Source organism: Solanum verrucosum, unplaced genomic scaffold, assembly GCF_900185275.1.
Source record: "Solanum verrucosum unplaced genomic scaffold, falcon-dt-bn FXZP01000012.1, whole genome shotgun sequence".
NCBI lineage: Eukaryota > Viridiplantae > Streptophyta > Magnoliopsida > Solanales > Solanaceae > Solanum > Solanum verrucosum.
Window position 1 is genome coordinate 6,717,702 of NW_026020063.1, and position 24,451 is coordinate 6,742,152.

Sequence of the window (24,451 nt, forward strand, 5' to 3'; positions counted from 1 at the left end):
TGATACTGCCCGTGAACTTAATCTGAGTGGTGGCTTGACTTCAAGTGTGGTCCACGATTGGTTTAACGGTTCGTGATGGATTCCACGGTCCGTAAAACCTATCGTGGTCTTACACTTGGTCAGTGTTACAGTCGTTTCCTTCTCTCATTCACTAAAATCCAATGTTTTCAGTACCAACACCCATTTTATGCCGATCTACAACCTTCCTATAATATAAGAATCAACCTACTTCGTAATCAACTTAAATAACTACAACAAAATTCACAAAAAACTCGGGCACCAACAAATTCAACCCCCCTCCCCCAGTATCATACATCCATACAAGAATAACTAGAAAAAATAAGAAAATATAGCCACCACCTAATTTGATTTAACCCACACAATGCAGTATCAATTTAGAACAAAACTAGTGTACTAATTTTGATTAATGTTAAGCAAAACAAACCTATTTTATACAAGATCAAATTTGCAACACATTAAGAATTTTTTTACGTGAAAATAATGAGGGTATTTTTTCAAACAGAGGAAGATAAACTTGATTAGGATCAGTTGATCAACTTTCGAACTTAGGGTTATGATTCTCGGGTGGATTTAGGATAGATTGATGATGGAACTCGTTTCTAACCGTTACAGGAAGAACAAAGGAGAGAAAAAATTGACCTTTGGTGCTTTATGAACTGATATACATTTAATCTCAATTTGGGTCATGCGCAGGTCGGGTCGAATACGGGTGGTACTGGGTAATAGATTGCGGACCGTGAAGATGCCTGTGAAGGGCTTCACAGTCCGTGAACCTTTCCGTGATTATCACTTAGGAGACTTACCTGAGGTAGGCCACGGACTGTGAAGATGCCCGTGAAGGGCACCATGGTCCGTGAACCTTTCCGTAACCTTGGCTCAGAAACTATAATTCATACTTGAGGTTCACGAGAGGCTAAACTGTTTGTACAAGCTCTGACAGACCGTGAACCCTTCCATGAACCCTTTTTTGTGAAATTTCCAGTAGCTTCCTTAGGTTGATCATCAAGTATATGGATCATGAAAGTGCCCGTGAAGGGCACTAAGGTCCGTGAGACTGTCTGTGAAGTTCAGTCTGCAGTAGTTACTGCATTTTCCCACTTATTCTCTCATGCACACATCAGCAAACAGTGACTCTATAAAAACAAAGAAAAATAAGTAAAAAGGTAAAATACCTAGTACAATTACGTCTTGGGTTGCCTCCCAAGCAGCGCACAATTTAACGTCTTGGCGCGACGCAAGTCACTTAATTACTCAGACTTCATCAAGTTTACATTCCTCTACAATCTTCACATCCTCAGGAACACCAAAATATGCCTTGATTCGCTGGACATTAGCTTTGAACCTCTCACCCTTATCATTTTCCAGCTCAATAGCACCAGATTGAAACACATGTGTGACCTTAAAAGGTCCAGACCATTTACATCTCAGCTTTCCTGGAAACAAACAAAGTCTGGAGTTAAAGAGTAACACCAAGTCACCAAGAGTGAAGCTTCTTTTCTCACTATGCTTGTCATGATATAGCTTCATCCTCTCCTTATACAGTGCATACCTCTCATAGGCTCTTAGACGGAACTCATCCATCTCATTGATCTGATCCAGCCTCAAGTTTGCAGTTTCGCTCCAACTGAGGTTTAGCTTCTTGAATGCCCAGAGTGCTCTATGCTCAAGATCAACCGTCAAATGACATGCCTTTCCAAACACCAATTGATACGGAGACATACCAATAGGTGTCTTGAAAGCTGTCTGATATGCCCATAGAGCATCATCTAGCTTTCGTGCCTAATCTGTCCTGTTGGCATTTACTGTCTTTGCCAAGATTGCCTTGAATTCACTGTTGGAAACCTCTACTTGTCCATTGGTCTATGGGTGATAAGGTGTAGAAACCTTGTGTTATTTAAGCCCATACTTGGTCAGAAGAGCATTGAACACCTTGTTGCAGAAATGAGAACCACTATCACTGATAATGTCTCTGGGTGTGCCAAACCTTGAGAAAATATTCTTCTTTAGGAATCTAGCTACACTCTTGCCATCATTCTAAGGTAAAGCAATGTCCTCAACCCATTTGGAAACATAGTCCACTACAAGTAATATATAGTTCTGTCCATAGGAACTCACAAAAGGGCCCATGAAATCAATGTCCCACACATCAAACAACTCCACCTCTAAAATGGGTATCATGGGTAACTCATGGCACCTAGAGATGGCTCATTGCCGCTGGCACACATCACAGCTCCTTACTTGGTCCACTGCATCTTAATGAATTATGGGCCAGTAGTACCCACACTGAAGTATCTTGTGGGCTGTTCGAGCACCGCCATGATGACTACCTACTGGAGATGAGTGATAGGCCTCCAAAATGTGCAGCATCTCAGCTTCAGGAATGCACCGCCTGATGATGTTATCAGCGCAAATCCTATACAAATATGGTTTGTCCCAGAAATACTTACCTACATCATGCATGAACCTCTTTCTTTGCTGAAATGGTAGTCCTTCAGGCATTACATCACTAACAAGAAAACTAGCATAATCAGCAAACCAAGGGATAAGGTCAAGAGTTGCAGCTAATACCTGCTCATCCGGGAATGTATCATCTATTTCAAGCTCTAGCTCTTCCTTCTTTGCAGCCTCCAACCTGGACAGGTGATCAGCTACCTGGTTCTCACATCCTCTCCTATCTTTCACTTCAAAGTCAAACTCTTGGAGAACCAGCACCCATCGGATCAGCCTCGGCTTGGCATCTTTCTTTGCGATGAGGTATCTCAGAGCAGCATGGTCTCTATGAATTATCACCTTAGTGCCCAGCAAGTACGCTCTGAACTTTTCAAATGCATACACCACAGCCAATAGTTCCTGCTCAGTGACTGTGTAGTTTCGTTGTGCCCCATTCAACGACTTACTAGAATAGTAAATCGGATGAAACATCTTGTTGCGCTTCTACCCCAACACAACTCCTAAAGCAATCCCACTAGCATCGCACATTACCTCAAATGGATCCACCCAGTCTGGGCCAGTGATCACTGGTACTGAAATCAGCTTTTCCTTTGGGCACTCAAATGTTTTGAGACATGCCTCATCAAAGACAAATTTCACCTCCTTCTCCAAAATCTTACACATGGGGTGTGCAATTTTTGAGAAGTCCTTGATGAAACGCCTATAGAACCTGGCGTGGCCTAGAAAGCTTCTAACACCCTTCACACAGATTAACGTAGGTAACTTTTCAATCACCTCGATCTCTGCCTTATCGACCTCTATCCCCTTCTGTGATACTTTGTTTCCCAGGACTATGCCTTTCTTTACCATGAAATGGCACTTCTCCCAATTCAGCACTAGGTTGGCCTCATCACATCTCTGTAAAGCCCTGCAAAGATTGAACAAATAGTCATCAAAAGTATCACCTACTACAGATAAATCATCCATAAATACCTCTAGAGTATCCTCAACCATGTCTGAGAAGATGGACATCATACACCTTTGGAATGTTGTTGGTGCATTACATAATACAAATGGCCTGCGTTTAAACACAAAGGTGCCATAAGGACATGTGAAAGTGGTTTTTTCCTGATCTTCAGGAGCAATTGATATCTGATTGTAGCCAAAATATCCATCTAAGAAACAGTACCACCCTTTACCTGCCAACTTATCAAGCATCTGGTCCATGAAAGGCATGGGGAAGTGATCCATCAAAGTCCACTTGTTCAACTTCTTGTAGTCCATACAGACTCGCCATCCAGTGACTGGTCTCTGCAGGACTAACTCATTTTTAGCATTTGCCACCATAGTCATACCACCCTTTTTGGGCACACATTGCACTGGACTAACCTAGTGACTATCCGAAATGGGATAGACTACCCCAGCATCTAACCACTTGATTATCTCTTTCTTAACCACCTCTTGCATAGGTGGGTTTAGCCCTCGCTGGTGTTCAATGCTTGGGATGCAATCCTCCTCAAGATGAATTTTGTGGGTGCATATACCCGGAGGTATTCCAATTATATCAGCAATGGTCCACCCAATGGCCCTTTTGTACCTTTTCAACACCTTGATCACCTCCTGTACCTCCTCTTCATTTAAATTTGCAGCCAAGATCACAGGTAAAGTGTTATTAGTACCCAAAAATACATACCTGAGGTGACTGGGTAACTGTTTCAGTTCCAGCACTAGTGGCTCCTCGATGGATGGTTTCACTGGAGGGCTTGGCCTGTTTTTCAATTCCATGTCCAATTTCTTTAGAGCATATGAGTGTGCTCCCATACCATGCAAAGCATTCACAGTCTCTACATAATCTGACCTGAAATCAGCTTCGAAGTTCATCAGCACTGCAGCTAATGTTTCAACAGTCATCCTCTCTTCAATGGGTACTCTCATTTCTTCATCAGTAACCACCTCTATTGCAGATACTATATTCATATTTTGTGGTTGTTTCATTGACCTGCAAATATTGAACTTTACCTCATCCGTGTTGAGTCTGAACTTCAACTCTCATCTCTCAACATCCACCAAAGCTCTTTCTATGGCCAAAAAGGGTCTTCCCAAAATGATGGGAACCTCAAAGTCCACTTCACAATCCAAGATCATGAAATTAGCTGGAAAGATGAAGGTGTCCACCTTTACAAGTACATCATATAAGATTCCCACAAGCCACTTTACTGACTTATCAACCATCATCGATCTCATTGTTGTGGGTTTTGGAACTCCCGATCCTAATTTGTTATAGATGGGTAATGGCATCAAGTTGTTGTTGTCTCCTAGATCATGCAAAGCTTTTGCAAACTTGATTGACCCAATTGTTCATAGGATAGTGAATGCACCTGGATCTTCCTTCTTCTGAACCAGTGATCTAGTAGCTATGGAGCTGCAATGATGAATATCCATAGAGAAATCAATACTTACAAATCTGTTCTTGGTAATCAAGTCTTTCATGAACTTGGCATATCCTGGCATCTGCTCCAAGGCTTCCACTAGTGGTATGTTTACTGAAAGTTGTTTCAGCATGGTGATGAACTTTGTAAACTTCCTATCTTCAGCTTTCTTTTAGAGCCTTTGAGGGAAAGGAGGAGGTGGTCTGGGAATCTGCTATAAAGGCATGTTTTCCTCGACCTCTTTCTCTTTTCCTCCACAGGTTGTGCTTTAGGTTGAGCATCCTCCAAATCATCTACCTATATAATTTCATCCTCCTCTCTGCCAGCTTTCTCCAAGACTTGTTTATATTTGGTACCTACATGAATAGATTCAGTAAGAACTTTACCACTCTTGGTGGCAATGGTCATGCAATGCCCGTCCTTCTTAGGATTTTGGATGGTGTCACTTGGTAGTGACCCATTCTTCCTCTGATTCAGTGAGGCTGAGAGTTGCCCCAATTGCTGCTCAATTTGTTTAATGGAGGTGGTGTGAGAGTCCACTAACTGACTCATGCTCGAGAAATCACCTCTCATTTCTTTTACCCCTGCATCAGTTGATTCAACTTTCTAGAGTACCTTAGCCATCATGTCTTCTAACTTAGACCCGCTGGAACTACCACTTGCCCGATCTCTATTACCTGGGGTACATAAACACCACTGCGATCATTCCTATACCCATCTCTTTTCTGCCAGTTTCCCTGATCTCTATTTGTTGGCCTATCATACTGACCATCCCTAGCGTAGTTCTGACATGCGTTTCCAGAATTGTAACCCTGATTTCCAGAGTTATAATTCTGAAAACCTCTTTGGCTCCCCAAGTAGTTAGCTTCCTCATCAAGGTCAATATCCTGATCCTCATACTTGTTTTGTTGTCCCATAGCATTTACCTTTTCATACTTGGCTATGATGTGCTTTATGAGCAGATATCTTTGTGTCCACATATGTGCCATGTCTTGGTCCCTTTCTTCTTCTCTCTTCCTCTGTTCAGCTGAACGCTCAAATGTATAACCAAGCTCTCCTACCTTTGCATCTCTAGTGTACCAAGCCCTATTGTTCTTTGACACTTCATCTAACAGTTGCATGCTTTCCGAGAATGGCTTTCTCGTGAATGAACCTCCATAACTTGCATCAACAACAGGTTTAGTAACATAGTTTAAAGATCTATAGAAAGCTTGTTTCAGATGCCTCTCAGTAAGATCATGGTTAGGACATTTCATCAGCTTTTGGATGAATCTCCACCAAGTGTCATGCATTGCTTCTCCTGGTAGCTGCTTGTGTGTACTTAACTGGTCCTTCATCTGCAGCTCTTTTGATTCTGGGAAGAATCGTTCTAGGAAAGCTTTCTTTAGCTCAGTCCATGTTCTGATAAAGTCGTCTGGCATCTCATTCAACCAGTTAGTTGCCTCTCCAGTAAGAGACAGTGGAAACAACATCAATCTCATCGTTGTTTGGTTCACTCGAGGAAACTCTTATGACTTATAGATTCCCACAAAGTTCATCAGATGATGATTCACATCCTCACCAGCTGCACCCCTAAACATACCTTTTAGGTTCAACAATTGAATCATAGTGCTGGTGATTGTGAACTTAACACCTGGAGGTAGTGCAGGTAACACTGCAGCTCCAGTGGCTCCAGCTCCATCCAAGTCATCATCATCTTCTTCTTACATCATGTGAGCTGGATGTTGAGCTCTACCCCTTGGATCTATTGGTTGGCTTTGGGGATGGATTAATCCTTCCACCCCTCTGTTATCATCTACTGCCCTAGGCTGATTGATTCCAGCATTTTGTTGGATACCTTGCCTAGGTTGATTGATTCCAGCAGTTTGTTGGACATTCCTTGCAACATCAATTTCAGCTTCTAAGCCTATTATGTGCCTTTGAGCCTCCAGTTCTTGTGCATTAACCATTTTTCGAATAGTTCTCTGAAATTCAGGGTCGTAAGGAAGCAATGGGGCTCCTTTACTTCTAGTATTAGGCATACACAAGCGAACTTACCTGAAAGAGACACAAACACAGAACAAAATGTAAAAATAGGAAATATAACTACAAATTGAATAAAAGCTAGTAAAACACTAACGGTCGATGTCAATTTACAAAACTCAACTAGAGTTGAGGTCGATCCCACAGAGAATCTTTTTACAGATAAGGTTTCACTGTCGCATTTATTCAAATGTTGTTATTATCTCCTAAACATAAACAACGAAAAGTAAATTGGGTTTGGTTGAATTGTTATGATTACCAAACTTGCAGTCAAAATCCAAAATCACGACTAACAGACTATTTCATTGTAAGGTTGATTTAGTTAATTAAGAGAAACCAGGATTGTGTTCACCATAACATTAGTTCTAGTGTTCTTCCGTAATTGAGCGTCAGGCAAATCAATGTTTACAGAATCATTGCGAGTTAAATTTATCTGACACTTCTCAGCCTAATCAGATAATTATCACTCATGTTCTCTCGACCCTAGAGTGTTACTAACGTTGACCCTCGCTTACAATGATATGATGTTAAAGTTCTTTTCTCTCAAACTCAAGCTTTAACTCCAATTTGTTAATTTAGTTCAGCTTTTTCTTAACTGGTATTTTTCTCTCGAACAAATACCAGATACAGGCTCATCTAATGCGTGCACTTACTAGATTATAACGATATTGAAAGGTAAAAACTACAGATTTTAAACCCAAACTGCCCTTTACTCATTTTATAGAATCGCAACTAGAATTTCATCATGGATCCCACAACCCCAGTCGAGGTATTTAGCCACTCATGGTTGATATACCATGATCTTACAGTATTTTTAATACATTTCACTTAAGAGTTGTGTGTGTCTAGGGCCTTTTTGTATTGGTTTTTATGTGTTTTTATCATGTTTTGCAAGAAAGATGTTTAGGCACGGAAGTAAAGAGATAGCTAAAAGAAATGCAGGAAAGGGCATCTACGAAGGTGATCTACAGACCGTAGGTCCATTGACGCTCCGTAGATTGTGATCGTAGATCAGAAGGGCAAGGCATGGAAGGAGAATCAACTTGCATTGGGTATGTAAACCTCGTTTTAGGAGGTTAGACTTTATTATTTTAGTTCTAGTTTTTGGCTTGGGAGATCAACTTGCAACTTTAGCAATTCTTAATTTCCTAAGTTTGTTTTGAAGATTTTGACTTTGCAATTCAAGTTGAAATTCTGGGTTTATCATTCTCATTACGCAAGTTCATGATTTCTTATTCTACAAATATGAATTGTGTTCGTACTAATATGGGTAACTAAATCCACAACTAGGGTTGTGGGAACCATGAGCGATTAATGAAGTATGAATAGTAACTAAGTAATTCCCGAATAGTGTTTTGCATGCATTGATAATTCTTTCGTTTAGAAATCTTTTTAGCGGTTGCAAACATTAAAACTCGCCTTGTTGCTACTTCTCGGACCAAGGAGGTAGTTAATAAGAAAAGAATTATCAACATAGATTTAGTGTGATACTATCTAATAGAATTAATGTCGATTGGTGTGAGGGTGAAAACTAAATCATACATCGAGGTGACATCTAATATGAGGTAATGGTAAGGGTTAGTAAATTATACACACGTAGCCATACCAAGGTGCGGGGTAAAATTCTCTAGATGTCGGACCAAGGATTTAGAGATACATAACTTATCGCTTTGCATGTAATACACTAGGAAGGGATTGCTATTACTAGGATTACAGAGTTATGAGCTTATGGGGAACATGTACGCCCTAGTTTCCTTCTCAATTTGATAACAACAAAAGTTTGAACCTTGCTTACTAATTACTTTCATAATTTCCAAAATTTGTTATACAAATCCCACCACCCTTTTACTTATTTGTCTCAGAAATACATTGGCTAAATGAATATAATCGTCATTGAACTTAAGTCTAAACCATATTCCTCGTGGGATCGACCCCAACCTACAAGTTGGGTTCTTTACTTTATAATGATCGCTTACGCTTCTTTAGGAAGTGTAATTTGAGCGTATCAAATTTTGGCGCAACTGTCTAGAAATAAGGCTTTTAGATTAATTTTAATTGCATTATTGAACTTTAGTCAAATATTTCCTAATTTTACTTTTTCTTTTGTTTTTTTGTATCTCTCAAGGTCTTACTCTAGTGTATGCCAAGTACACGGAGCCAAGGTAAACCACTTACTCCGTACGATCCCGACCTAAATAGAACTTTGCAGAGAATGAATAATCAAGGATTTTCGATTAACCCTATCGGAGGAGAGTTAGGTGAAAGAGTTGGATTGCAACCTCCGAGAGTAGGTGATAAAATCAAGTGCCAGCTGAAAATAGATTGGGAGATTCATTGAGGTACAGGACACACAAACACCACGACAACCTGACAATTTTAGGGTCAACCTTAATATTGCCGATTCTTCTGGACCTCTTGTCCTACCGCATCTACCTCAGGGGCATACATTTGTGGTGACCAGTAGCTTGATGCAGATGCTTACAGCGAGAGGCTTGTTTGCGGGTTTGCCAGCGGATGATACACATGCCCACATAGTCAAACTAAACCATGTCTGCAAAAGCTGCATCGGTCGACCTGATTGGGATATGAACGTCATTGGGTTGCAAGTGTTTCCCCTATCATTGCTCGAAGATGCTGCTGTGTGGTTCAATGAACTCCCTTACAACTCAATCTATACATGGGAGCAGTTGATAGAGGTGTTCTTAGAAATATTCTTTCCAGTGTCCAAGAAGACGAATAAAAAGGACAAACTCAACAACTTTGTGGCACTACCTGGAGAGTCTGTGAGTAGTTCTTGGGACAGGTTCGCTGCCTTCATGAGAGGTGTCCCGAATCACCGTATTGATAATGAGTTGATGAAGGATTACTTCTACCAAGGACAAGATGATAATGGTAAGGCAGTGTTGGATACTATTGCAGGAGGTTCGTATGGTGAATGCACTTTTGCATAATTACATAGAAAATGAAGAAGATATCTCAAAACAATAAAGCTTGGAGAACTAGAAAGTCATCTGGAGGAACACGTTTGTCATTCAAGCTACAAACAACCAACCCGCAGATGAGATTCGTGAGGAGATGGCCCAGATGAGAATTGAACTAGGGTTGGTGTTAAAGCATATGACTGGAGGAGCATAGAAGGTGAATGTTGTGAACTATTTGACTAGAACTCCACCACCGGGAGAGGAGTATTATTTTGAAGAGGATGCTTATGCGGTGAATGAGAAGACGGGGGGTTTCCGACCAAATTCCCAAGGTTCCAACATGGATAATTGGCGCCAAGGTCAAGGAAACTAAGGTCGAAACTATGGAAATTACAACCGCGAGGATCAATATGTTCGAGATGGGAACTACAATCGCGACAACAATTACAACTGGAACAACTATGGCAACAGAAACGATCGGACTGGACCTTATGTTCGTCCTCAAAATCAGGATTCTGCCCCTAGGGAAGCTGGAAGTAATATGTCACGTATTGAGGATATGATGCAGAAGATGATGAGGAGGTTTGATGCAACTGATGAGAATGTAAGGGAGATGAGAAAATGACTTATCCAGTATTGGTCAAAAAGTTGATGCCCATGCAGTGTCAATCAAGCATCTTGAACAACAGATGACTCAGTTGTCAACTATACTAAATCCACGTCAACCTAGCACTCTTCCTAGCAACACCATCCAGAATCCAAAGAATGATGGGTATTGTATGGCAGTCACTACTCGAGGGGGTAAGCAAACCATTAATCCACCTATGCCGTCTGGAGTGGAAATTGAGAATAGTAAAGATGATGATGCGGTCGAGGTAAGTGGAGTCCGAGAATGCGACAGAGAAAGAAGTGGAGGTAACTCAGAAAGTTTTTCCCATACCTAGACCTCCACCTCCCTTCCCACAGAGGTTAGTGAAGAAGATTGAAGAAGGCAAATACCGCAAGTTTATTAGCATGTTGAAGTAACTTTTAATCAATGTTCCATTGATAGAGGCTTTGGAGCAAATGCCTGGATATGCAAAATTTATGAAGGACACGGTAACAAAGAAGAGGGAAGTGAGTTTCGAAGATAATGATAGATTGCAACATTATAGTGCTATTGCTACAAGGTCCCTTGTGCAGAAAAAAGAGGATCCTGGTGCCTTCACTATTCCATGTACTATCGGGTTGCTGCATTTTGCTAAGGCGTTGTGTGATCTTGGTGCTAGCATAAATCTGATGCCCTTGTCTATTTACAAGAAATTGGGTCTGGGAGATCCAAAACCGACTGTGATGAGGTTTCTCATGGCCGATAGAACTGTGAAGATGCCAATTGGTGTGCTCCATGATGTACTAGTAAAAGTAGAGTCGTTCATCTTTCCGACGGATTTTGTGATTCTTGACTGTGAGGTGAATTTTAAGGTTCCCATCATTCTTGGGAGACCATTCCTTGCCACTGGGCGCGTCTTAGTTGATATGGAAATGGGGCAGATGAAGTTCAGACTGAACAATGAAGAGGCAACTTTCAATATATGTAGGTCTATGAAGCAGAGTAGTGAGCTTCAATCAGTATCTGCGATAACATATAGAGTTGAGAGTGGGTCTGAAGTGCAGATTGAAGAGAGACTGGGTGTTGAGGCACTAGCAGCGGTTATGATGAACTTTGAGAGTGATGGTATTGAAGAGTATGATGAGTTGGTCGCCGCACTTGATAGGTGCGAATATCGTTCGAAACCAAAGAAGCTGGAGTTAGACATGAAAAACTGTGAGTCCCCACCCGCAAGACCATTTGTTGAGGAGGCACCGAAATTGGAGCTTAAGGCTCTACCATCACATTTGAGGTACATATTCTTGGGAAAAGATGAGACTTTACTAGTCATCATTGCGGCAAATTTGAATGGGCGACAAGTAGAGTGTTTGGTTTCTGTGTTAAAGAAGTTCAAGCGAGCTATTGGGTGGACTATTGCGGACATTATTGGGATTCCTCCTGGTATTTTTTCTCATAAAATCCAACTCATGCCAGACCACAAGCCTAGTATTGAGCCCAGAGAATATTAAATCCTCATATGCAAGAGGTAGTTAAAAAGGAGATCATCAAGTGGTTGGATGCTGGAGTTATCTATCCCATTGCAAATAGTAGTTAGGTGTGCCCTGTTCAATGTGTGCCCAAGAAAGGTGGGATTACTGTGGTTCCTAATAAGAGAAATGAGCTTGTTCCGATGTGGCCCGTTACTGGATGGAGAGTATGCATGGACTACTGGAAGCTAAATGCCTGGACATATCACATACCACCATCAGCCGATTCTTCTATGGCCCTAGTCCTGATCACACTTGAGCACTCAACACGGCCGAATTTGATTACAGATTGGATGTTGTAAGGAGTGCAGCCTTCACGCGTAATGCCGAGCAAAGAGAGGTTGTCTTACTGTGATTGGCTAGGCACATAGCTACAGATGGAGAGCGTGTGGTGTGGGTTAGCTCACCACGTTTGGGTATTCGGAAGGCCACCTTGAATTTGATGGCCAAGTTTTTTTGTTGCTGGTGCGGAACAGAGTGTCACCCACAAAGGCCGACAATGCATTTACAGGGGATAGAGCCGTAATGGTGGCAGCATTAGTAGCGGGGTTCAAGATCAACTTCGCCCGCATGCTACTGGCAGAGATTCATGGGAGGGCATTCAAGACCTCCACTACTTACCCTTTTTCGTGCCTAATTTTTCATCTATGCAGGGAATCTGGTGTGCCGATCTGTCATTGTGACAAATTGATATAGGCAACGGGGACCCTAGATATTGACCTGATTTTGGGACGAGGCAAATGTGGCAGCACCTCGCAGAGGGCTGCGGATCGATGTGCCATTGGGTATTGATTTAGTAGATGTTGTGGAGCATATGCAGGGTGATGAGCCTACCCCTCCATCCCACACTGATGATGCCCCAGTCTCCTCTTCTCAGGCCGCTAGTAAGCCCACCAGCTCATCTAGAGCCACCCCGCCTTTGGGAGCCAATGTTATACCACTGGCCTAAGTCTAGAAGTTAAAGGCTCAGATGGCCACCTTGCTGCACCATATCAAGCCCTCGATGCGGAAGTTGTTTGATGAGTTCAAAGAGATAGTAGAAAGGAGGATAGAGGCACAAACGGACCAAAAGGTCCAAGCAGTTCATAAGTGGCTCAATGCCTTCGAGTTGAGAGTTCTAGAGAGTCCAGCTCCTACTACTGAGATGTCCTCTTTCTGGACCAAGCTAGCTAGTCTCTGGGCCGATTTTGACGCTATCCTTGCCACTCCAGCTGTTGAGAAACACGTTGCACCCTCTGCATTAGGCGATAATACAATCATGGGTGCACTATTCAGTGGATATGATGCCAAGGAGCAGCCCGAGCCTGCATGTGCCCGAGGTAAGAGGCACTGATCTAGTCGCAACACTGAGCTCACAGAGGAGGAAAAGGCTAGCAAAAGGTAGCGCAGGCAGGAGAAGAAGGCACAGAAAGACTCCATAATAGATGAGCAACTGAGGCAGCAGAGGGCTCGTGAAATGGTTACTGGGGAGTCGAGTTCTATGCCTATTTCTGAGGTTCTGCCTACTGTGGTGGATGATGTGAGCACCACTGAGGGTGCTGTGAACAATGATGCGGGCACTACTGAGGGTGACCCCACTATTGTAGTAGCGAAATCCGAGAAATCAGACCCACCCGCTTGTTGATGGTTCGTCGACGCTATGCGCCACAAGTTTGCTTCAGCCAAATCCATTACTTTTTACTGCTCTTTGTGTGCATTGGGGACAATTGCACCTATTTTTTTGTTAGGGTGGGGTAAATGGATTGTAAGTGATAGGGTGAAGTCTGAGTAACCCAACTCATAATCCTCTCTTGGGGTTTTCTTGCTTGTGTTCTTTTCCCCCAAGAGACTGTTTGATTTCTGTTGAGCCGTCATGTGTTAGGATTGTATGTGTAAAATCATGAGAACGAATGAAGTATGATGGAAAAAGTTAATTGAAAAAAATGATACTCATCCAAAAATTTGTGATATGTGCTAAAATTTGTAGGCTAAAATGAGTTGAATGTGTTTGGCTCTGAGTATGACATGATAATGAATCAACTTGATGGCATGACTTAAGCTAAAACTTGAATTGGGTAATCTGATAATCTGATAATGAAACTATGTGCCAAGTGTGTGTGAGAATAGTTGATTGTTCAAATAGTTTTTGTGCCAATCTAGAACTTGCCCGGTTAGTCCTGCTAAGACAATCTACTCTAAAGGCTAGGAAGTGATTATAGTCCCTTGTTCTGATAAGTCCACAAATTGCCTAAAAGTAGAATCCAACCAAATGAACTAAATGCTCCCTTTCATCCAAATGCTTTGAGCCTAAATTAGACCATTTCCTTCTAAACCCCTAACTCACCTTCCCATAATCTACTATGTTGGCCCCGGTCCCTCCTTGGACATGTGCACCTTGACTTAGACCAAAAGCCTAAGTTGAGGCTGGCTAATGTAAAAAGTAACCTCAATCAAGGCCCTGATTTGACATCGGGTATTGTGCACCTCAAGCAATGGAAAATCCATAAGTTGAGGGTGGCTATGAAAGACGAAACCGAAAGAAAAATGGGTATGAAAAGAGTTTGATGTTGAAAAAGAAAAGAAAAAAAAGGAAAGGATGTGACTTGTTGAAAGCTAAATAAAAGAATAAAACACAGGAAAAAGATGAAAGTGAAAAATAAAGAGCTATAAAGGCTAAAGTCACATCCATAGTTGAAGAGGATCAAGGGAAAGAAGGTAAAATGGTAGGATGTCAAAAATAGGGCAAGAAAAGGTAGAAAGCCTAATGTAATGTCAAGGAGGGCAGAAAGTCACTAAAAAGTACCCAAATATACCACACCTGACCCTGAGCCTACGTTACAAGCCATGAAAGTCCTATAGTGATCCTAGAATCTAGTTTGGAGAGTCTAAGCAGTGAAAATAAGGGCAAGCCTATGGTATTGAGCACTAGATGTACTTGAAGTTACTTCTAAGTGAGAGTGTTGAATGAATCCTTGTACTCAAATTCATATTCATTATGTGAAAAAAAAAAAGGGATTTCGTTTGAAGTAAGGGGACTAGTTACATTGTCGGAAAGTTGGTACCTTGGTGATAGTAAAACAGTGTATGTTGTGTGTTGGTTGGTTGATCTTTGTTATGTTTTGATCCGCACAAGTTATCTTGTTGAGTCTAAGAGAAAAGATTTGTAACCAAAAAGAGAGTCGGAGTAGAGAGCCATGTGATTGCTTGTGCTCGAATTGCTTGCTTCTATACAAGTGTCGTTTAGAGTCTTAGTGCGTCGCTTGAGGACAAACAACGAATTTAAGTTGAGGGTGTTAATATACCGTGAGTTTACGGTATTTTTAATACATTTCACTTAAGAGTTGTGTGTGTCTAGGGCCTTCTTGTATTGGTTTTTAGGTGTTTTTATCATGTTTTGCAGGAAAGATATTTAGGCACGGAAGTAAAGAGACAGCTGAAAGAAATGCAGAAAAGGGCATCTACAGAGGTGATCTATGGACCATAGGTCCATTGACGCTCCGTAAATGGTGATCGTAGATCTGCAGGGCAAGGCATGAAAGGAGAATCAGGGAATCTGACCAAGTGTAGAACCACGGTGACCATTGACAATCCATAGATTGATCTACGAACCGTACTGTTGAACCGTAGAATGTGACTGCAAGGGTTCCAGTACCTGAATTTTAGAGAATTCTAAGTATGGAGCTACGGAGAGGGATTGACGGACCGTAGATCGATCTACAAGCCGTACTGATGTTCCGTCATTTGCTTCAGAGAAGCTGATTTTTGGAAGCTGAAATATTTTCCCAAGTCCTGGCTGACGGAAGGGACTCATGAACCGTAGATCCATTGACGATCCGTGAGTCAGTCTCGTGGAATGAAGACATGTGCCTGAACAAACTTTCCTTATTTTGTTTCCCTTTTAATTTAGGACTTATTTTTCTATATATAAGGTATGTAAACCTCGTTTTAGGGGGTTAGACTTTATTACATTAGTTCTAGTTTTTGTCTTGGGAGATCAACTTGCAACTTTAGCAATTCTTAATTTCCTAAGTTTGTTTTGAAGATTTTGACTTTGCAATTCAAGTTGAAATTCTGGGTTTATCATTCTCATTACGTAAGTTCATGATTTCTTCTTCTACAAATATGAATTGTGTTCGTACTAATATGGGTAACTAAATCCACAACTAGAGTTGTGGGAACCATGAGCGATTAATGAAGTATGAATAGTAACTAAGTAATTCCCGAATAGTGTTTTGCATGCATTGATAATTCTTTCGTTTAGAAGTCTTTTTAGCGGTTGCAAACGTTAAAACTTGCCTTGTTGCTACTTGTCAGACCAAGGAGGTAGCTAATAAAAAAAGAATTATCAACATAGATTTAGTGTGATACTATCTAATAGAATTAATGTCGATTGGTGCGAGGGTGAAAACTAAGCCATACATCAATGTGACGTCTAATATGAGGTAATGATAAGGGTTAGTAAATTATACGCACGTAACCGGACCAAGGTGCGGGGTGAAATTCTCTAGATGTCGGACCAAGGATTTAGAGATACATAACCTATCGCTTTGCATGTAATACACTAAGAAGGGATTGCTATTACTAGGATTACGGAGTTATGAGCTTATGGGGAACACGTACGCCCTAGTTTCCTTCTCAATTTGATAATAACAAAAGTTTGAACCTTGCTTACTAATTACTTTCATAATTTCCAAATTTGTTACACAAATCCCCCCCCCCCACCTTTTACTTATTTGTCTCGGAAATACATTGGCTAAACAAATATAATCGTCATTGAACCTAAGTCTAAACCATATTCCTCGTGGGATCGACCCCAACCTACAAGTTGGAATCTTTACTTGATAATGATCGCTTACGCTTCTTTAGGGAGGTGTAATTTGAGCGTATCAATGCTTTCACGTAAACAATCAATAATTAGGAATGAAAACATATTGAGAAATACTTACGAAAATAATTAACAATTCAACAATCAATTCGATAATCTCATAATCCAAATCCGAGCTTCAATTGATAATAATCTTCGAAATCCAAAATCCAAAAAGCTCATAATGATATCGTGTTTTCCTTCGTAAAACGTAAGATAATGAATAATATTCCCAAAACGCCCTAAAGTAATTCAAAATTGAATGTTTAAAATGAGTCCTAGTCGAACTAGGACTGAAATGTCGGGTGGCTCTACGATCACTTCTACGGCTCGTAGAGGGCTTCACACTCCGTGATCTTCCCTTGGAAACTCCCAAAAAGTTGCTCTTCAAACTCGATCACTGGAACTTGCATCACGGACGAGACCACGGACCGTCATTAAGGACCACGGCCCATGAAGTTGGTTGTGGTCTTTACTTGTCCGATCCTAATGTTAACTCTTTGAAGTCCATCAACTGGTTCATCATCTCGACGGGTACCACAGTTTGTAATGACCTTCACGGGCTCACGGCCCGTAAAGGTGCTCATGACTTTAACTTGGCCCCATCACTTAACAACTTCTTTTAACCTCTTCTCTGGTTCAGCATCACGATCACAACCATGGTATGTAATGAGGACCACGGCCCGTGAAGTTGGCCGCGATCTTCACTTGTTCATTCCACTTTCAGTTCCTCTCAGGACTTCACACTGGTTCAGTTTCACGGGCTCAACCACGGACCGTTATAAAGGTCACAGTCCGTGAAGTTGGTTGTGAACTTCACATAGTCATCATCATTATTCTCTGCTTCTTTTTCCACTTTTCTACACACACCAGATTCTGCCTACACCATTAACAAACATATCAAAGTATACAAAAATACAGTTAATTCTAGTATTAGTTCCTCGTTTTTAAGCATCAAATGTGCCAAGATTTCGCGGCACATCAACATATCTGCTAATGAACTGTGCACGGTTGAATGCACCATGGCCTCCTCAACCTCTGTAAGGCCCTCATATGTAGGCTCCTCATGGAAACCGAGATGCTCCTCATCAGTCTCAGCCTCAGACTCGATCGCAGCCACCTCATCAGCTCGAACCTCCTCTCCGGTGGTAGCCAGAGGCACATCAGAGTCAGCTAGCATATCTAGGATCACCACAGTCCCAAAAATCATAGACATATTTGTGGACTTTAGCTGGTCCACGTCCTTCCTCAATTCAGCAATTGCGACCTTTAGGGCCATCACCTCTTCAGTGGCCCTCTGTCCTCGCTCACACACCAGTAACATTGTCGTAAGGGCATCAATAGACACACTAAGAGGTGTCATACTAGCAGTGAGGGCCCACTCAATCATCTCGGGGACTGTAGCCTCAAGTCTGGAGGCACGCCTATCAGTAGAATGGACTAGATTCCCCATCCGTAGTATCACAGCCTGGGTGAGTGGAGGTCGGGAGGCAGCAGCACTAGCATAAGACCAAGGAGGCAGGGGAGCAGTAGAAGCACTCTGAGTCATGGAAGGAACAACACTAGATATACTTGAAGGCCCAGTGGCTGGAGTATGCAATATTGCCTCTGCAGGTAGAGTTTCAATGTCCATAGCTGGGGAAGAGTCCATCGGGGCTGCATTCTTCTTCTCAGCCTCATCTTTTAAATACTCAGCCTCATTCTCCGGATGTCAGTACAAGATGTGGGAATCACTTCCACGTCCTTCTTTTCATCGCGAGGCACCCGGGCTCGTCTGCACAATTCGGTGATCAACACCGGAAAAGGGAGGGAGGTTTGGTGCTGCTTGGCCCTCATGGCCATCTCTTTTGCAACGATCATGCCTAAATTTATGCGCTTCCCTGCAATGATGGAACCAAGACATTTGCCTTTGTGTGGCAGAAGATAAACTCGTTTTGAGATGGCATAATGGTGTTGTTGATGAAGCCAAACCAGTACTTCGCTGCCACAGTGAGGTCCTTCTTCTCAATTTGCACTCCAGCCTCAACCCACCTAGGAGTACCATTAGATAAAAGAGGAGCCAGCCATTCTTTCATAGTCTCCAAGGATTGTGTCTTGATCATGTATTGATATTAATCGCCAATGTTGGCAGTGCATTCCAAAACAACATTTATGTCACTACTGTCACACTTCACCTTCTTCCCCTCGACAACTACATAGTCGACCAATTTGAAGGTTGCAATATTCCTCTTTTCTTGGGGCACTACATCTCTGTAGGCGGTGTAAAACTCCCGAACCCAATTAGGAATATAAGGGCCACGGAATTTAGTAAATATCTGGAACTTGTGAGATTTTAATGTGCTCCAGATTTCTGGGTATTTTGTCCACCACACCATATGTGGACAATCTTTTCTCCTCAATGATGGTCCTTAATCCCTCAGCCTTTAGTGTATTCATAGACCAGGGAGGAGGACCCTATGCAGGAGGTGTTGGGACTACAGTATGATCTAGGACGGGAGGAGAAGTAGTGGCATGTGGTACCCAGATCCTAGACGGATCATTGTACCTTTTGGAGCGCATTTCAGCTCTCCGGGCTAACATTAGTTAGTCATCCTCAGGCTCAGAATTGTCAGCCTGAGGGTCTTGGTGCTCACCCTCACTCTTAGAAGTGGTGAGGTGAGTGGCATACACTCCCTCACTGTCAGAGCTGACCTCCAGTGACTCAGGAGCAGGTGTCTTTCCTTTGTTTTTACCCTTACCACCTGTGGTAGGGAGTTTTGTGGCCTTTTCTTTGGATGCAGCTGCATCCTCATTGATAGTGATTCCCTTTGCCCTCTTACGGGGTGGCATGTGCTACTTTTGGTCTAGCCATATCTACAAAACCATCGAAAATAGTTAGAAACAGTTCAAGAAAAGTGCAGAATACATGTTGCAGAAAGACTGGCTGAACCGATCGGTGAGTCGCCGAGTCACTTTGGCGAGTCAGACCAGGCTCGCCGAAAAAACTGGCTTGAAAAATTCCTCAGAAAAATAACAGGTCGGTAATAGGCAGGGTCATTCGGCAAATCACCGACACCATTTGACGAGCTCAGACTAGCTGGTCGAAAGTTACACCATGTTTTAAGGATTAGAAGGGCAGAAAGGGAGATAAAAGGGGACTTTTGGCGAGTCGCCTAGTGAACTCGGCGAGTTTAGGCTTCTCGCCAAAAGTTACAGACTCAAACTCAACCTAAACACGAAATTAAGGGCGATTTAGGAGAACATTGGCGAACTTCCGAGTGATTCGCCGAGCTCGACCCAGCTCGCCAAACTACCCAACGTGCCAAATTTCAACCCCGTTTCCCAAAATCAAGTCCGCAACCCCCGATAAAAAAAATCAAACAACACACTCATTCAATTAGACTTAGACCCATACGACCCATGTCACCGGGGTACTCAGACTTCCCCCGGTTTGGCCAAAATTGTCCATTTTATGACTTTTGCCCTTAAAAAAAACGTCAAACACTCCATCATTGGGCAAAGTACCTCATTTAGCACAATTGGGGTTACTTAGACTTCACTCGACTAGATCCAACAACTAATTACTGCAACCCAACAAATTTTAATCAATTTTAAGGCACAAAACATAGGAAATCAACAACTTAGGCAATTTATCACAATTACGAAACTACGATAGGCACAACTAGAACACAATTACGATTTCAGAGATGCCCAGCACCCATCAACAAAATTTAAACAATCGCATATAAATTCAACCGCTATTTAAGAGTTTGTGGTTCGGAAAACCAACCTTTAAGCCGAAATAGAAAGTTGTAAAGCTAGGCGACAAAGAAATCCAACTCCGAGCACAAGATCAAAAGTAAAAACAAGTTCAATGACAAAACAAATATGGAAAATATGAAGTACGGGTGCGATTGTATGAGGCTAAAACGAGGAAATATGAAATAGTTTGAAATTTTGAACCTTTGGCCTTTAAAAATCGTTCAGTTCGTGGCCCTTCGGCGACATTAGTCGACCTCACAGAACCACTCGGTGGCATGCTGAATGGTCACTTACCTCGTCGAGTTTTACAAGACCTCCATTTAATTTGGGAGTCCAAACAGCAGTCCAGGTCGGGCTCGCCGACTGGACTCTTGGCTCGCCAACCTGTATTTTCAAACACATTCCACTTTTCCACATGCACAATTAACACCCGTTATTCCAAAAATAGACACAGAAATAAAAACTTGGGTTGCCTCCCAAAAAGTGCCTTAGTTAACGTCATGGCGCGACGCAAGCAACCACTCAAGTGTCATTCTTAGGGTTTGCCATAGTACCACTAGGAAACCCTCCTTGTTGTCTCGAGTAGAGATGAGACAACATATGACCCATTTGGGTCTCTAGTAGTTTAATAGATATGGAATGAGAAGCAATCATCTGATTTAGCATTGAGACATTCTCTTTTATCTCTTTCAACACTCTGTTGTGTTCTTCGACTCTGTGGAGAATGTGTGAGAGTATCTCGTCTATCTGTCCACCATCATAATCCTTGGGCTTTCTACGCTCATGAGGAGAATTGTATCTATCTCTCTTTTTGTACAGTACTTCAAATTCCATGATCTTGTTGGACAAGAGATCCAGTTGAGTCAACATTTTGGCCAAATTTTTGTCCCTCTCTTGCTCCTTGTTGGTCTTAGTCATGCGATCGAGGAGTCAGGATACTATTGCATAAGGTTGTCTTATTAGACCACCCAGAGAAAGCTAGTCAGCCACTCCTCTGTTCTCAGGACCAAGACCTCTATAGAAACAGTCCAGTAGCATCATATCTAGGATTCCATGGGTTGGGTACTACAATAATAGTGTCTTAAATCTCAGCCACAAGTCATGGATTGTCTCACCCTACAAGTGCTTGAAATTTAGGATGTTATCCCTAAGAATCATCATCTTTGAAGAAGGGTGATCCACTTGGTTACCATTGCTACCATATACGCCCATCTCCTTTATTTTAACTAGCAACACCAAAACCAAAACTGAAAGTAAGTAGATTCAACTATGACTAACAAGAACACAATTCAACTTAACCAAAATAATTTCAAACAACACCACTACTCGGCAGCGGCGCCATTTTGATTTAACGTTTCAAGCACACCTCATCCAATTCTAGGTGTTCAACGATCGTAAATTAGAATAAAATCCAACTAAATGAGTTGGGGTCGAATCTCACAGGGAGCGGTACGTGTTTCAAGATTCAATTGGAAAGTATAAATGCGATCAAATCAGTCATAGGAATAAAAATTATCAAATAAAGACATCATTCAAATTAAGGGGTCAACGAATGTCAAATTGGAAATTTTGGTTGATTAACAACTACAAACAGTCACAAATAATACGAATTAACAATAATGAGACGAATTCTTGGGATGTGATCGATTATAGACTAATGTAGACATATGGGTAATTGCAACTATTAGTAAATAGCTAGATATTAGTGAGTAGGCTAGGCTATAGTGGAGGTAGATTTTCTCTCGAACAATTTACCCTGAATCAAGTTGATTTCTCTCGAACATCAACAAGCATGCAAAATAAGAGCAGCCCACACCTTAATTCATTCACTCTCTCGAGTTGAATGTGTGAGAAAGGGTTTAGGACTCACTCTCTCGAGCAAGTCAAGAACACAAAGATAGAACTGCATTTGCAACTACAATTCTTAGGTTAAACAAAAAATTAATGATTGAACTCACTTTTAAATAGCATTTAAACTAACAATTAGCAATACCCATAAGCTAAATCACCCCATAATCACATAATCACAACCCAAGAATTGGGGTTTTAGCTATACATCACAAAAAGGTAAAAACAGTTACCAAATTGAGTTTCCATCAACTTGGTAAGAGTGATTTCGTCTTTACAATGTTCCAATTTGATGAATCTCAAATACCTACTTCCAATTTCTCAGAAGTGAATTTCTTCAATCGTTCAAAGCTAAGAAAAACTAGAGATACCTGTCTTCATGTGCTCAAAACTTAATAATAGATCGTTCTAAAGAGTATTTGATACTAAACTAAATGTTCAAAAACGTATTTATAGTCGTCAAAAATAATCTACGAAAGCTCATTCGGTGAAGTAAGTTGGGCTTTCCGAACCACTTGGCAAGCCACCCTTTGGCCTCTTCCATCACCTTTCTGTCTTGACATTCAGCATCCTCAAGGTCTGTAACTTTGGGCGATCTATCTTGGCTTCGCAAAATCACTCGGTCAATCTGTCGACTGCTCTTTTCCATAGCCAACTTGGTTTTTTCCTTCAGGGATTGGCACACTGGAACTTTTGGCGGTCTGATAAGACACTCGGCGACACGTTGAGTGCTCTTGGTGATCCTTAGGCTCTTCCATCTTCATTTCTTCAGCCTGTTTTGTTCCTGTTTGCATGTTAGTGTCCTTGCTTTGTTCCTCAATCCATATTCCTAAAAATCAAGGATTTAACATCAGTTATTGGCACAAAATATGCATTGAGGACACTAAATCTATATAAACTAATCCCTAAATGAGTCCAAATCTCAGACTCATCAACCACCTACCGATTTATCAATGAGACACGGACTGATCCACAATACGTCATATCAGTCTCTCGATCGTCTTTAGAGGATGGGTTCTGGGAGGTCTAAGGGTGTCGACCTACGAACTGATCGACGATCGTGGACGGATCCATGATCCATCCTATCAGTCCGTCGATCAACTTTAGAGGATGGGTTTTGGGGGTCCTCAGGGTCTCGACCTACGTACTGATCGATAATCCGTGGACTGATCCACGATCCGTCCTGTCAATCCGTCGATCAACTTCAGAGGATGGGTTATGAGGAGGGTTGCAGGTGGCAATTTGCGAACCAGCAGGATGGACCATGGGTCACCCTACAGTCCATGGGTGGTAACCGTGGGTTGCACCTGCTGATGAGTCCACAAATTGGACTCATTTAGGGCTTTATTTTGATAGAAATATTGTCCTCGAATGCTTATTTTGTTTCAATATCTAATGAAAACTCTTAAGTTTCAAGTATTTGAAGTTTTAGTGGAAGCATGGACACTTAGGCGCAAAAAGGAACAAGAAGGCTGAAAAGAACAAAGAAGCTGAAGCTTGAGCATCGCCAAGAACCTTTGGCGATTCGCCGAAAGGACAGACTCCGCCCTTTGTTCCAGTATGCGAAGCCCTGAAGGAAGAGGATCAAAAAGGCTATGAAAGGAGTAGTCGGTGCTTCGCCGAATAGTTCCGTGAAGCAGTACTATACCGCCCAATGGTCTAGAACATGAAGATGTTGTAGGCAAGCACTCAATGGCGATGAGACAGAAGAAGGGCGAGTCGCCGAGTCATTCAGCGGACTCAACTAACTTCACCGAACTATCCGCCTGCACTAATTTTTGAAGTCTATAAATACTAAACTTGTTATTAATTTTATAAGTTCCAAACCATTATTATTATTTCAGAATAGAATAGTACATTTTTAGATATTTTCTCTCAAGTTTGGAGAGGGTTTTGTGGGAGACTTGAAGAGAGAAGGATTTCATCTTCCCCAAATTGGAAGTGGGTCTTCTCTATTATTCTTCCTTTGCTTAAATCAAGGTTTAATTTCTTATACCCATTTGATTTTAGTATCATTTTAGGTGTATTTTGTTATTTCTTGATGTGTGGCTAAAAACCCCCATTCTTAAGGTGTGATTTAG

General features: G+C 41.7%; 1 protein-coding gene across 1 annotated transcript; it reads right to left on the minus strand.

Moving 5' to 3' along the window:
• Positions 1-5,512: 5,512 nt before the first annotated feature.
• LOC125823547 (uncharacterized) lies at positions 5,513-6,361 on the minus strand. The gene has a single exon (XM_049502908.1). It carries the CDS (start codon positions 6,359-6,361, stop codon positions 5,513-5,515), a length of 849 nt encoding a protein of 282 aa, XP_049358865.1.
• Positions 6,362-24,451: the final 18,090 nt, after the last annotated feature.

Coding starts and splice junctions, on each gene's coding strand:
- LOC125823547 (XM_049502908.1), bottom strand. CDS start 6,361: ATGAGATTGATGTTGTTTCCACTGTCTCTTACTGGAGAGGCAACTAAC.